The sequence below is a fragment of the Salvelinus fontinalis genome, chromosome 26 (assembly GCF_029448725.1).
Source record: "Salvelinus fontinalis isolate EN_2023a chromosome 26, ASM2944872v1, whole genome shotgun sequence".
Classification (NCBI taxonomy): domain Eukaryota; kingdom Metazoa; phylum Chordata; class Actinopteri; order Salmoniformes; family Salmonidae; genus Salvelinus; species Salvelinus fontinalis.
The window spans coordinates 44,068,928-44,084,547 of NC_074690.1; the positions used below are offsets into that span (position 1 = coordinate 44,068,928).

General features: G+C 43.5%; 1 protein-coding gene across 1 annotated transcript in view; it reads left to right on the forward strand.

Annotated features, from left to right (window-relative positions):
- The window catches only part of LOC129824407 (myomegalin-like), a 75,963-nt gene that overhangs the window by 18,613 nt on the left and 41,730 nt on the right, over nucleotides 1-15,620 (forward strand). Inside the window, exons 5-8 of the mRNA XM_055884027.1 lie at nucleotides 10,460-10,536; nucleotides 13,812-13,935; nucleotides 14,073-14,224; nucleotides 14,360-14,516. Coding sequence (XP_055740002.1) covers nucleotides 10,460-10,536; nucleotides 13,812-13,935; nucleotides 14,073-14,224; nucleotides 14,360-14,516 — 510 coding nt within the window. The remainder of the gene's footprint in view (nucleotides 1-10,459; nucleotides 10,537-13,811; nucleotides 13,936-14,072; nucleotides 14,225-14,359; nucleotides 14,517-15,620) is intronic.

The following is a 15,620-nucleotide window of genomic DNA, read 5'->3' on the forward strand; positions in this document are numbered from 1 at the left end:
TTGGTCAATCCTCCAGAATCCCTATAGACCACCACTCCAGCTAGGTAGATAGATTAGTGCGCGTGGCTATGTTCTGCATGTGCATGCGTGTGTGTGTGTGTGTGTGTGCTTTCGTGCTTGCGTTCGTGTGTGTGCGTGTGTGTTTGTATTTTTCCAAGATGGCTGACCTGATCCAAGCAAACAAGACCTGAATGTGCTCTTGACTTATCGTCCTTTATCTCTGCATGCCACAGCTAACTGAGTGGAGCGAGGTTCGACCAAACTGTCCACTTTCATGTTTTAGCATGTTATAGTAGGGTATTGAGCCCTATGGCGCTCAATATCTCAAACTGTACGGTTAAAGCTTACTCGGTTTAATAACCTTTTATTGGAGACTCAATGACACGTCATCAAATGGACACATAAGGGGAGTCTCACTTCAAGACCATGCAAGACAATATGATGATGCGATCACTTCATTGCCTTCATGTTTTCTTGCATCACTCATCTCATATGTGTACACTGTATTTTATACCATCTATTGCATCTTGCCTATGCCGCTCTGTCACTGCTCATCCATATATGTATATATTCTTATCCCATTCCATTACTTAGATTTGTGTGTATTTAGGTAGCTGTTGTGGAATTGTTAGATTACATGTTAGATATTGCTGCACTGTCGGGAACTAGAAGCACACGCATTTCGCTACACTCGCACTAAGATCTGCTAAGCATGTGTATGTGACCAATAAGATTTGATTGTCTCAGATAAAGATTGGCGTTGGATTGTTTCTTTTGGAGATCTGCACGACCCACTTACTTCCCTGGCACTGTTTCTGTTGTCTTGGTTTACACTCACTGCTCAGACCAACAGTAAGAATGAGAGGGATTCTAGGATTCTATGTAAAGTCCAAGCTTGAGTGCAATAATATGTTCAACACATTTGTTCTTCTGCAATGGGTTTCAACTGTGCTTTTTCATCCCAATCTGTGTGCATGCATTTCAGTATAGGGATCTATCTGTGGCGTACACTGTATGTGGGTGCACTGTGTGTGCATGTCAGTATAGGGATCTATCTGTGGCGTATACTGTATGTGGGTGCACTGTGTGTGTATGTCAGTATAGGGATCTATCTGTGGCGTATACTGTATGTGGGTGCACTGTGTGTGTGTATGTCAGTACAGGGATCTATCTGTGGCATATACTGTATGTGGGTGCACTGTGTGCATGTCAGTATAGGGATCTATCTGTGGCGTATACTGTATGTGGGTGCACTGTGTGTGTATGTCAGTATAGGGATCTATCTGTGGCGTATACTGTATGTGGGTGCACTGTGTGTGTATGTCAGTATAGGGATCTATCTGTGGCGTATACTGTATGTGGGTGCACATGTCAGTATAGGGATCTATCTGTGGCGTATACTGTATGTGGGTGCACTGTGTGTGCATGTCAGTATAGGGATCTATCTGTGGCGTATACTGTATGTGGGTGCACTGTGTGTGTATGTCAGTATAGGGATCTATCTGTGGCGTATACTGTATGTGGGTGCAATGTGTGTGTATGTCAGTATAGGGATCTATCTGTGGCGTATACTGTATGTGGGTGCACTGTGTGTGTATGTCAGTATAGGGATCTATCTGTGGCGTATACTGTATGTGGGTGCACATGTCAGTATAGGGATCTATCTGTGGTGTATACTGTATGTGGGTGCACTGTGTGTGCATGTCAGTATAGGGATCTATCTGTGGCGTATACTGTATGTGGGTGCACTGTGTGTGTATGTCAGTATAGGGATCTATCTGTGGCGTATACTGTATGTGGGTGCACTGTGTGTGTATGTCAGTATAGGGATCTATCTGTGGCGTATACTGTATGTGGGTGCACTGTGTGTGTATGTCAGTATAGGGATCTATCTGTGGCGTATACTGTATGTGGGTGCACTGTGTGTGTATGTCAGTATAGGGATCTATCTGTGGCGTATACTGTATGTGGGTGCACTGTGTGTGTGTATGTCAGTACAGGGATCTATCTGTGGCATATACTGTATGTGGGTGCACTGTGTGCATGTCAGTATAGGGATCTATCTGTGGCGTATACTGTATGTGGGTGCACTGTGTGTGTATGTCAGTATAGGGATCTATCTGTGGCGTATACTGTATGTGGGTGCACTGTGTGTGTATGTCAGTATAGGGATCTATCTGTGGCGTATACTGTATGTGGGTGCACTGTGTGTGTATGTAAGCAAATAGGCCTATTACTACTCTTAATCCCAGGTCTAGGCCAATCACGGCCGCCTCTTCCCATTCCGGTGCATGTCTAGTTATAAGGGGAACTGTTGCTGTGGGCCAAGGGGGCGGGGGGGCAGCAATAGCAGGTGCACCATAGACTGCTATATTTAGAGCTGTGTGGATAACAGGAAAACATCCCAGTTACTGCCTGTCATGCAGTGACGCATGATGTGAAAAGTAATGCTTTATAAAATAACATTTCAAGTTTTAATGTCACGTGCACAAGTACAGCGAAATGTCTTTCTTGCAAGCTCCAAAACCAACAATGCAGTAATCAATAGCAATGTAGCACAACAAATAACTTACGGTGAAGTAAAAACACAGCAGAATAAAAAATATAAAAAATAAGTAGAAAACGAGAAAGTAAGAAGCTGGTCAGTTCCAATACCATATTTACAATGTGGATATTTACACTGGAGTGATAGAGGCAGATATGCATAGCGGTAAGGTGACTAGGCATCAGGATATGTGATAAACAGAGTAGCAGCATCGTAAATGTTGACTGTATGGGAGTGTGTGTGTGTGTATGTGTGTGTAGAGTAGGGTTGCAAAGGGTCGAAAACTTTCCGGAAATGTTCCATGGGAAGTAAAGCCCTAGAATTTGGGAATTTTGCTTAAATTCATCAAAAAAAGTTTGCTTTTAACAGTGAACCTTTTTTGTGGCATACACATAAGGCAATTCTAGGTCTTGTGGCATATTTTGGTTAATGTGCAGCACACTCTTCCATCACATGTACAACTGATTCTCAAGATCTTGCACACTAATGAGATGCTATTGAGCCCAAACTACTACACTGTCTGAGCCATGGACTATATGCTTTCTGGTAAGTTTTGATTACAATACTCGGTGGGTGAATATATTTGATATGACATACATGACTTTTTGTTAACTAGTAAATAGTAGCCTACAGCAAAGTGTGTTTAAATCATTTCTAACTTGTTAACATTTTCTGCTAGTTAGTTTTTGCTACCATGTGGGTTTTATCTTGCTTGAGCCTGCTAACTGAGGAGTGTTAATTCACTTGTTTCCATACATGTTTCATTTTAAAGCATTTATCTTACAAAGGAGTTGTTTAATCTAACTGCTTAACTATTTATTCGTACATTGAATTTTATTTGGTTTTTTTTTTATTGTATTGGAAGAGATTTCTGAATGTTCTTCGCCCAGCATACACCCCTCCAACCAGACATGCTTTATCTACTCATTTGCTGAATGCAGAGTTCAACAGAGTTCAAGTGAAGGTCAAGCAAATCATAGAGAAAGCAGACTGTATTGCAATCATCTCTGATGGGTGGTCGAATGTTCGTGGGCAAGGAATAATTAACTACATCATCTCCACCCCTCAACCAGTAATCTACAAGAGCACAGACACAAGGGACAACAGACACACCGGTCTCTACATGCAGATGAGCTGAAGGCAGTCATCAATGACCTTGGACCACAGGCTGCTTGGTCTAAAGTGGAGGAGTCCTACCCTCACATCACACCCATTGGCTGTGCTGCTCATGCATTGAATCTGCTCCTCATTATGGCACTGAAAACAATGGGTACACTCTACAAGAGAGCCAAGGAAATGGTTAGGTATGTGAAGGGTCATCAAGTTATAGCAGCAATCTACCTCACCAAGCAAAGTGAAAAGAATAAGAGCACCACATTGAAGCTGCCCAGCAACACCCATTGGGGTGGCGTTGTCATCATGTTTGACAGTCTCCTGGAGGGGAAGGAGTGTCTCCAAGAAATGGCCATATCACAGTCTGCCGATATGGACAGCCCCATTAAGAGGATCCTCCTGGATGATGTATTTTGGGAGAGAGTGGTAAGCAGCCTGAAATTCCTGAAACCTATAGCAGTAGCCATTGCACGGATTGAGGGAGACAATGCCATCCTCTCAGTCTCTGCTTGCAGATGTAAGAGAAGAAATCCGTACTGCCCTTCCCACTTCACTGTTGCTCCAAGCAGAGGAAATTGCAGTTCTGAAATACATCAAAAAGTGTGAAGACTTCTGCTTGAAGTCCATACACGCCGCAGCGTACATGTTGGACCCCAAGTATGCTGGCAAGCGCATCCTGTCTGGTGCAGAGATCAACAAGGCCTATGGTGTTATCACTACCGTGTCTTGCCACCTTGGCCTGGATGAAGGCAAGGTTCTTGGCAGTCTGGTGAAGTACACTTCCAAGCAAGGGCTTTGGGATGGAGATGCAATATGGCAGTCGTGCCAACATATCTCATCAGCCGCCTGGTGGAAGGGACTTTGTGGATCTGAGGCTCTTTCCCCTGTTGCCTCCATCATCCTCCAAATCCCACCAACATCAGCTGCCTCAGAGCGCAACTGGTCCTTGTTTGGGAACACACACACCACGCAACAGGCTGACCAATTTTTCAACAAGGGTTGAAAAATTGGTAGCCATCTGGGCAAATTTGAGGCTTTTTAAGACTGACAACGAGCCATCCTCAACAAGGTTGGAAAGTGAGAGTGAAGATGTGGCCTCAGAGTTTGATGTTCAAGAGGTGGACATTGAGGAGGTTCAGGGAGAAGACATGGAAGCCTGAGAGGAAGACAACCAAAGCTTTAGTTTCTAGAGTATCATTTTACAGATGTATGTTGAAAATGTTTTTGGGAGATGCGATGGATCATTCAATATTCCCTTTTGTTGTTCAGTTAAATCATCGCATATGAAGAGTCAACTCTTTTAATTAAAGTTCAATTTGTAACTAAATAGTTTTTTCTATTTCTATTGGAAGGATTTAATAATTTGCAATTATGTCTACTTATGATAAGATAAAAGGTTTATGTTTCTGACTCCATATGATATGGTAAGTATATCCAATGCAAAAAACATCTACATTTAAATGGTATTAATATTAATATGCATATATTTCCGTTAAATCCATATATTCCCGTTAATTCCCATATATTCCCGTTAATTCCCACGGAAAGTTTCCACCTCTGAATATTCCCCAAAATGTGCAACCCTAGTGTAGAGTCAGCATACATTTATGTGCATGTGTGTGTTAGAGTGTCAGTGTGTGTGAGTGTGCCTCTTGCCGTGTGGAAGTATACAGAACAGTCTATGCCTCAGGTGGCTGGAAGCTTTAACTATTTTCCGGGCCTTTCTATCACACCGCCTGATATAGTACTGGGCTATCTGCACCACCCTCTGTAGCGCCATGCGATCGAGGGCGGTGCTGTTGCCATTCCAAGCAGTGATGCAGCCAGTCAAGATGCTCTCAATGGTCCAGCTGTATAACTTGTTGAGGATTTTGAGGGCCCATACCAAACCTTTTCAACTTCCTGAGGGGGAAGAGGCGCTGTCGCGCCTTCTTCACGACTGTGCGCGTGTGAGTGGACCCTTTAAAGTCCTTAGTGGTTTAGACCGAGGAACTCTCGACCACGGCAGCCCCGTTGAAATGGATGGGGGCGTGCTCGCCCCCCCCCCCCCCCTGTTCTCTTTAGTCCACGATCAGCTCCTTGGTCTTACTGAAGTTGAGGAAGAGGTTGTTGTCCCGGCACCACACTGCCAGGTCACTGACCTCCCTGTAGGCCTATCATGGTGATGATGGTGTTGGAGAGAGAAAGAGATTAAGAGAAAGAGAGGGAGAGAGACTGTCCACTTCTTGTCCAGGGTCAAAATTGGACAATCACATTCCCAAGCCATTTCTCAAATCCCAAATCACTAGCCTCAGGGCCCTGTCCTGTCCTGCTGTGTCTGTTAGAGCAGGTAAACAAAATGGGTGTCTTAACCCCTGACTCCTGGGATAAGCCCCAGAGCTGCTCTGCATTCCCCCTGGTCTAAATATAACCTCTGTGACATCGGAATGCCATGTTCCCACTGATGTTACATTACACCACCACACCACTCTGATTAATACAGCAGAGAGAGGGAGGGAGAGGGAGGGGGGAAATTATGGGAAATCCATGCAGGATAGAAGGGATGGGGGGGGGGGGGTCAGGTGTAGATGTTTAAGTTATTTGAGGGTTGGGGGTGAGAAGGAGAGGGTGCAGGTGGTGAATGTAGGGTGTCTGTTGCTGGCTAGCTGTTTGAGGGGAATAGGAGACACTGGATAACGTACAAGACAAAATAGTAGGTGAATTTGGAAGGTAGGAGTTTCAAGGAGGGTATATTGTGTCCTCTGCTTGTCAGGGGTCTTTGCACAGCAGTACAGGTTCTTTGCACGGCAACACTGTAGCTCTTTAACACCTCTCATCTGGAGAATCCCTGCTGAGGTTTGTCACAGACAGGTGGGAGGAAATAGAGCAAGGGCAACACCTGCACTGAGGCATCAGCACAGAGTCGGCTACAGTCCATACCACAGTCCAGCTACAATCCACACAATCCATACCACAGTCCAGCTACAGTCAACACAGTCCATACAGTCCACAGGACAGTCCATCTACAGTCCATATCACAGTTCATCTACAGTCCACACGGCAGTCCATCTACAGTCCATACCACAATCCATCTACAGTCCATCTACAGTCCACACGGCAGTCCATCTACAGTCCATACCACAATCCATCTACAGTCCATACAGCAGTCCATCTACAGTCCATCTACAGTCCACACGGCAGTCCATCCACAGTCCATACCATAATCCATCTACAGTCCATACAGCTGTCCACCTACAGTCCATCTACAGGCATACAGCAGTCCAGCTACAGTCCATAACGCAGTCCATCTACACTACAGTGTAAAAACATTAACATGTAGTGTGTGTGTGTGCATCTTTCAGTAACACATATGTCAGTATATACACACAACAAGAAGGGCACACGGAGGAGAGGCGTTATGCCACAAGGTGTTGCTTTATTTGTTTTTTGAAACCAGGTTTGCTGTTCACTTGCGTTATATAAGATGGAAGGGAGTTCCATGCACTCATGGCTCTGTATAATACGGCACATTTCCTTGAATTTGTTCTGGACCTGGGGACTGCGAAAATACCCCTGGTGGCATGTCTGGTGGGGTAAATGTTTGTGTATCAGTGCTGTGCTGTGTGTAAGTTGATTATGCAAACAATTTGGAAATCCCAACACATTAATGTTTCTTCTAAAAACAAGAAGTGATGCGGTCAGTCTTTCCTCAACTCTTAGCCAAGAGAGACTGGCATGCATAGTATTAATATCAGCCCTCTGACTACAATGAAGAGGAAGATGTGCGGCTCTGTTCTGGGCCAGCTGCAGCTTAACTAGGTCTTTCTTTGCAGAACATTACCATATGACTGGACAATAATCAAGATAAGAGAAAACTACAGCCTACAGGACTTGCTTTGTGGTGTCAAAAAAAGCAGAGCATCTCTTTATTGCGGACAGACCTCTCCCCATCTTTACAACCATTGAATCTATATGTTTTGACCATGACCGTTTACAATCTAAGGTAACACCAAGTCTCCTCAACTTGTTCAACAGCCACACCATTCGTTACCAGATTCAACTGAGGTCTAGAACTTAGGAAATGATTTGTACCAAATACAATGCTCTTAGTTTTAGAGATGTTCCAGTTTATTACTGGCTACTCATTCCAAAACAGACTGCAACTATTTGTTAAGGGTTTCAGTGACTTCATTAGCTGTGGTTGCTGATACGTACAGTGGGGCAAAAAAGTATTTAGTCAGCCACCAATTGTGCAAGTTCTCCCACTTAAAAAGATGAGAGAGGCCTGTAATTTTCATCATAGGTACACTTCAACTATGACAGACAAAATGAGAAAAAAAATACAGAAAATCACATTGTAGGATTTTTTATGAATTTATTTGCAAATTATGTTGGAAAATAAGTATTTGGTCACCTACAAACAAGCAAGATTTCTGGCTCTCACAGACCTGTAACTTCTTCTTTAAGAGGCTCCTCTGTCCTCCACTCGTTACCTGTATTAATGGCACCTGTTTGAACTTGTTATCAGTATAAAAGACACCTGTCCACAACCTCAAACAGTCACACTCCAAACTCCACTATGGCCAAGACCAAAGAGCTGTCAAAGGACACCAGAAACAAAATTGTAGACCTGCACCAGGCTGGGAAGACTGAATCTGCAATAGGTAAGCAGCTTGGTTTGAAGAAATCAACTGTGGGAGCAATTATTAGGAAATGGAAGACATACAAGACCACTGATAATCTCCCTCGATCTGGGGCTCCACGTAAGATCTCACCCCGTGGGGTCAAAATGATCACAAGAACGGTGAGCAAAAATCTCAGAACCACACAGGGGGACCTAGTGAATGACCTGCAGAGAGCTGGGACCAAAGTAACAAAGCCTACCATCAGCAAGGGCATTGAAGATGAAACGTGGCTGGGTCTTTCAGCATGACAATGATCCCAAACACACCGCCCGGGCAACGAAGGAGTGGCTTCGTAAGAAGCATTTCAAGGTCCTGGAGTGGCCTAGCCAGTCTCCAGATCTCAACCCCATAGAAAATATTTGGAGGGAGTTGAAAGTCCGTGTTGCCCAGCAAAACAGCCCCAAAACATCACTGCTCTAGAGGAGATCTGCATGGAGGAATGGGCCAAAATACCAGCAACAGTGTGTGAAAACCTTGTGAAGACTTACAGAAAACGTTTGACCTCTGTCATTGCCAACAAAGGGTATATAACAAAGTATTGAGATAAACTTTTGTTATTGACCAAATACTTTTTTTCCACCATAATTTGCAAATATATTCATTAAAAATCCTACAATGGGATTTTCTGGATTTTTTTTTTCTCATTTTGTCTGTCATAGTTGAAGTGTACCTATGATGAAAATTACAGGCCTCTCTCATCTTTTTAAGTGGGAGAACTTGCACAATTGGTGGCTGACTAAATATTTTTTGCCCCACTGTATATGGTTGACTCATCAGCATACATGGATACACATGCTTTGTTTAATGCCAGTGGCAGGTCATTGGTAAAAATAGAAAAGAGTAGAGGGCCTAGAGAGCTGCCCTGCGGTACACCACACTTTACATGTTTGACATTAGAGAAGCTTCTATTAAAGAAAAGCCTCTGAGTTCTATTAGATAGATACTGTAGTTCTGTATCCACGATATGGCAAATGTTGAAAAGCCACATACACTACCTGTCAAAAGTTTTAGAACACCTACTCATTCAAGGGTTTTTCTTTATTTTTACTATTTTCTACATTGTAGAATAATAGTTAAGACATCAAAACTATGAAATAACACATATGGAATCATGCAATAACCAAAAAAGTGTTAAACAAATCAAAATATATTTACATTTGAGATTCTTCAAATAGCAACCCTTTGCCTTGATGACAGCGTTGCACACTCTTGGCATTCTCTCAACCAGCTTCATGAGGTAGTCAACTGGAAGGCTTTTCCAACAGTCTTGAATGAGTTCCCACATATGCTGAGCACTTGTTGACTGTTTTTCCTTCACTCTGCGGTCCGACTCATCCCAAACCATCTCAATTTGGTTGAGGTCGGGGGATTGTGGAGGTCAGGTCATCTGATGCAGCAGTCCAGATGAATTTGTCTTTCTGCCCATAATTTCATTTAAAAGTACTCCAAAGTTGTTTTCCATCATTCTTTATATCATTGATCTGGGCTTCATAACACAGTTTCTTCTTCTTTTTGTTGAGGTTAGTCACATAATTTCTCAATTTGCAGTAAGTAAGCCAGTCCGATGTACAGCCAGACTTATTAGCCACTCTTTTTGCCCCATCTCTTTCAACCATACAGTTTTTCAATTCCAGTCAGTTTCTTATCACATGCATGTTTATCAATAATTGGAAAAAGCAATTTCATAAATTCATCAAATGCAGCATCTGGATGCTCCTTATTAATCACATCAGACCAACAAATATTTTTAGCATCATCCACATAAGAGTCATAGCAAAAAAAAATGGTATGATCTCTTATTCACTATTTTAGGCCCAGCTTTTGGAACTTTGGCTTTCCTGGATATAGCCACTATATTGTGATTATGGTTTTGTATCAGTCACCATGTATAGCAGGTGTGAGACTGCAATGCTCCTCCTGTGTTTTACAGTACTAGTGGTGTCTGAACTTCTTTGAGTTCCTATGACTTCATTGACTTGTTTAAAAATGTCTCTTTGATATTCCTCGTCTTTTGAGATGAATCGTTTTGATGTGGGTTAGGAGGAAGATAAGACAACGTCATGTGTGCTATCATACATCATTCCAATCTTTTGTACAATAAGTAATCATTCCACGTTCCACCCCACCTCTATTTCAGAACATCGAGTTGAAGGTAGAAGTGGAGAGCTTGAAGCAGGAGTTACAGGAGAAACAAGACCTTCTTGACAAGGCTCTGTAAGTACAGCACGACACATCCGAACTGACTGTTGAATGAATGTATTGACAGACTGTCGTCATCTCATCTGAATATCTGATACTTCTTACACTGGCTTCAAATTCAAATGTGCGGTAGACTGACAGCCAACCAACAGATTGTAACCATGTACTGTGAATGGCCTTAATGGCCTAACAACGACATCACCAATGCTACATACTGTATCCACCCAGATAATACTGTCCTTTTATCCTTCCTGAAATGCCCTTCGAGACCGCCTCTCTTAACAGTACAAAACCAATCAAATGCAATTATCTTAATGTTTTCCAAAGACCGACAGACTTATGACTAAATGTGACATGCTTCGCTTGTATTCAGAAATACAATTTGCCCGAGGGATTATGGAAGGGTTAAACACCCTGGTGAGTGTTTGTCTTTGTTTGATGGGCCTTAACAAGGCTGTTTCTCACTAAGATGGTGTTATAGCTGGCTAACAAGCCCAGGCATAGGCATAGACCAGTGATCAGTAGGGAGTCCTCACAGGGTACAACCTTTTAGAGATAACACCACAGATCATGTTTCCACAGCTGGTGGGGTGAGAGAGGACAGGACATACACACACAGGAGCGTTCACACACACACACACACATGTTCATACGCACATTGCACATACTGTACACACACTCCCGCACACACATGCACTCCTGGTATCCGACCCAACGGGATCGCACACTCGCCAGCTCCAATAGGGCAATGCTGATATCTTGGCGTGCAGACGGGATATGAAAGGCAATACCTGGCACGTCAACCCTAACCCCTCTCCCCCCTGCTGTAGTCGCTAGGCTTTGAATTTAATACCCCCCCCCCCCCCCCTGGAGCGGAATTCATTTGATGGACATATTCTGTGTATTCATCAGATTGCTATGAGATTAAAGGTCCACTTTGCTGGCTCGTGCCTCCAGCCTAGAGTCCATAGCCTGAGATCAGAGGGGGCATGTGTTGGAGATGGGGGAGGGGGGGGGGGGGGGTCTCAGCATTAAATATGCTGCTGACGGAGGGGACCCTTTTGCATGCTAGCTCCTAATCACTGCCAGCTCCACAGCTGGTGTGATGGGTACATTGTGTTCCCCCTGTGTTTCTGCTCACGTGGCATCATTATATTACTGTACTAATGTGGAGATCAGAATAGGGGAGTCATTATTATCCCACATGGAGTCATCAAGAGTTGGACAGAACACTTGTTCTGAGTTTGTTGTTTTTGAGTTCAGTTTCAGTCTGGGTAATCCAGTGACGGTCTGGACTGTATGTCAAGCGTAGTGTATGCAAGGGCCTTTGTGCAAGGGCCTTTTGGCAATGTAAAAGCGCTTATGTTTGTGTGTGTGTGTGCGTGTGTGCTGTGAATATATTCATGCGTGTGGGGGAGTGTGTGTTTAGTTCATTGTCATAATATAAATATCTAGTTTAGTTAAAGGACTAATCTTCTCCACCAGTTAGACTGCCCAGCAGTAACAGCCACTCGATGCAGACAGACAGTAGCATTACACAGTCTGGTTCAAAATAATCCTAGTTATCTGAGCTGCCGTCTGCTATAGTCAGATGGTCCGAGTTAAAAACAGAGGAGTGCAGAGGACGAGAGGACAGGCGGAGTAGAATATACGTACAGAGCAGACGGGATGGTGTGTGCCATTTTGGGATCCGCAGCAGGAATTCTGGGATGGCGTCGTTGAGTGACTCAGTGAAACAGATACTTAAAGACATGCACACACACATGCACATGCACACACACATTTAAAGTTAAATAGGTTCTCCAGCTCAGAATGCATATCAGCCAATGAAAAGCAATGATTTACTTGCATGTGACAGAACTCTAAATTGTAGTTGGTGACGTCCATGTAATATAGCCTATGCAATATGAGTATTAGGCAATAGCAGTGTTTGTGTGCAAGGCTGAAGAAAGAGGTAGCTTGTTAAATCCATTAATAATCTTTGTTTTAAAGCTGTTGGCATCCATTTTCAACACTCTATTACACAATGCATGTAAATCAACATTTCCATTAGGGGGAATCTCATGTGAGATTCAAACCCTTGCCACAATCTGAGACAATTAGGACTAGGCACTTTATACAGAGAGCAGTTTGATCAGTCAGTCAAAGAATGTGCCGTTGGACTTAGATACAGTATGTCCATGAACAAGTGTTGGAACATGTCCAACTACTTCATCATTTTAATTGGCTGATGCACTTGTGCCAGGATATAATCAGTGCCACCTGTTGAAGTTAGCATAAGGCTAAAGTGTGCCATGTTCTCTGATGGGCCAAGCTACAATTTAGCATTCTGTCACATGCAAGTAAATCAACAATTTGAATTGTCTGATACGCATTTTGAGCTGGAAGAACCCATTTAACTAAACGGTTGCTTATGTTCACAAGTATGGCCCAAATGTGTGTGTGTGGGGGCAGTAATGTGTAAACAAAGACTCTGCATAATGATCAGTCAGGTCAGCCGTGATACAAGTCAGTATTCGACATCCATCCATGTCTGAGGACGTCGGGAGATGAGATGGAAACTGGCCACTAGGGGCAACAGTGAGCACTGTTACCTTCAAGTAGTTTTGGGTTTTGCTAGGACATTGCAGATTGGTGTAGGCAACTGCCTCTGGTGCTAAAGGTTGCATGTTCAAAGAAATCTTAAGATGTCAGAGTTAATGCCTAAACTTAACGCTAACCTTAAAAATTCCGAGTTTATGTCTAAACTTAGCCTGTAAACACTTTGAAATGTAACGTTTGGAAGAACTTTGACATTTGACGTTTGAGAAACATGGATGAACATCTAATTCTGACGCGAGACCGCGAGAGCTAGTTGATAATGATAGCTGCGTCAAGTTCGTCCGAATTCGGCCTTGGTCTGCGTGATGTTTTTGTTGCGCTCTCACAGAACTAGAAGTTAACTGAATAAAATGTTACACCCCGGGTGTGTGACTGGTCTCCATGCGTAGCTCGGAGGTGTAGGGTATCACATGAGCTATAGCAGGGAGAATTCATATGACTTCATATCCTGTCTTAGTCCTGACCCGACCACTACAAACCTACATTTCCCCAGGTCTGACGCCACTGGTCTTCCCAGCACCGATGGCACAATAGCAAGCAACACCAGTGTGTATGCACGTGCACAGTGGATGACTGTTGGTAGTTATTGATAGATGTTGCCTCTCGTTTCATTTCTGTGATAGGACAACAGAAGACACCCTGACGAATCACAATGCCCCCTAATTTTTTCCTCTCTTCTCTTCTAAAAGGACGACAGCAGAGAGCCTGTCCAGTCACAATGAGGCAGAGCTGCAGAGACGAAGTGAGGAGAGACAGCAGGAGATCGACCATATGCGGGAGTTGCTGGAGACCAAGATACAACTCCTGCAGGAGGTACTCACACACGCACATAATTAAACTGTTCGAACAATGGTTGCGTTATTTGTTGAGATGAAATGAGTTGTTCGGTTATTAGATCAGCTTTCAAGTACACAGACGGACACCCAGACCCTTTCATGTGTTTCCTCCAGGAGGCCCAGCTAGCGCGAGGTGAGGCTGAGAGGATGGCCTCCCTGACTGGGTCGAGCTCCCAGCCCCTCTTGGAGGATATGGAGGACAGCCAAGAGGAGGAGAATCTCCAGACCCAGTCTCACCACCCCGCATCACACACCTACAGAGACAGGTAAACACACATACATGGTCATTCGAGACAGATTTGAACCAGTGGCCTAAAAGTTGCAATCCACACCTTCACACTAATTGAGGAAGTCAAACTTTGCCTACCGTGTCTATGGCCTCTGTCCTTCCCCTCCTGTAGGGTGATCGAGGAGCTGACCAGTGCTCTGCGCTGTAAGGAGGCTATGATCACTGAGCTAAGTGGACAGAAGAGTGTTCTGACACTGAGGGTGGGAGAGCTGGAGGGAGAGGTAGAGGACCTCTCCTCCTCCCTGCTGCAGAAAGAGAGCGATGCAGAGGTACGTAGGATCCTTATTATGTGAAAATTGCCTGCGTCGGGGCTGCATTGGGGTCAATGGTTCAATGATTGATTGGGTTATTTTATGTATGGTATGTATTTGACTGATTGAGTTCCTGTAGTGTGTACAGACCTATAATAACAGGTGCATAGGCTGAATTCACAGGGTTTCTGGGATACCTCACCCAGTGGTGATTTTTAGCATGTTAATCTTGGTGGGGGAAAAATCAAACAATTCTTTTATATGCATTCCAGCAAAGCCACTACAAAACACTAAGCAATACATGAATTGCACTATACTGGTGACAAACGTTGCCCACAAACTGTTAGGGCCTACATAACGCTATCCCGACAGCGGAGATTTTCCTTTTTTGTTGTTGATTGTTATATTATTATTATTATTTTATTCATTTTTTTTAGCTACACCGGTGGGGCTCAAAACATGTGTGGCAGAATGACACTGACCTACTGTCACGCCCTGACCATAGAGAGCAGTTGGTTCTCCATGGTGTTTAGGTCAGAGTGTGACTAGGAGGGGTTCTAGTCATTTATTTTCTATGTTGCTGGTTTGTATGGTTCCCAATTAGATGCAGCTGGTAATCGTTGTCTCTAATTGGGGATTATATTTAAGAAGCCCTTTCTCCCACCTGCTTTGTGGGATATTGTTTTGTGTATGTGCATGTAGCACCACTGATGTCACGTTTCGTTGTTTGTTTATTGATTTGTTTGGAAGTTTCGCTTTATTAACCTCTCTAGGGTTTGTGGGACGGTAGCATCTCACCTCGTCAACAGCCAGTGAAACTGCAGGGCGCCAAATTCAAAACAACAGAAATCCCATGATTAAAATTCCTCAAACATACATTTATTTTACACCATTTTAAAGATACACTTGTTGTAAATCCAGCCACAGTGTCCGATTTCAAATAGGCTTGATGACGAAAGCACACCAAACGATTATGTTAGGTGAGTGCCTATTCACAGAAAAACACAGCCATTTTTCCAGCCAAAGAGAGGAGTCACAAAAAGCAGAAATATAGATAAAATAAATCACTAACCTTTGATGATCTTCATCAGATGACACTCATAGGACTTCATGTTACATATT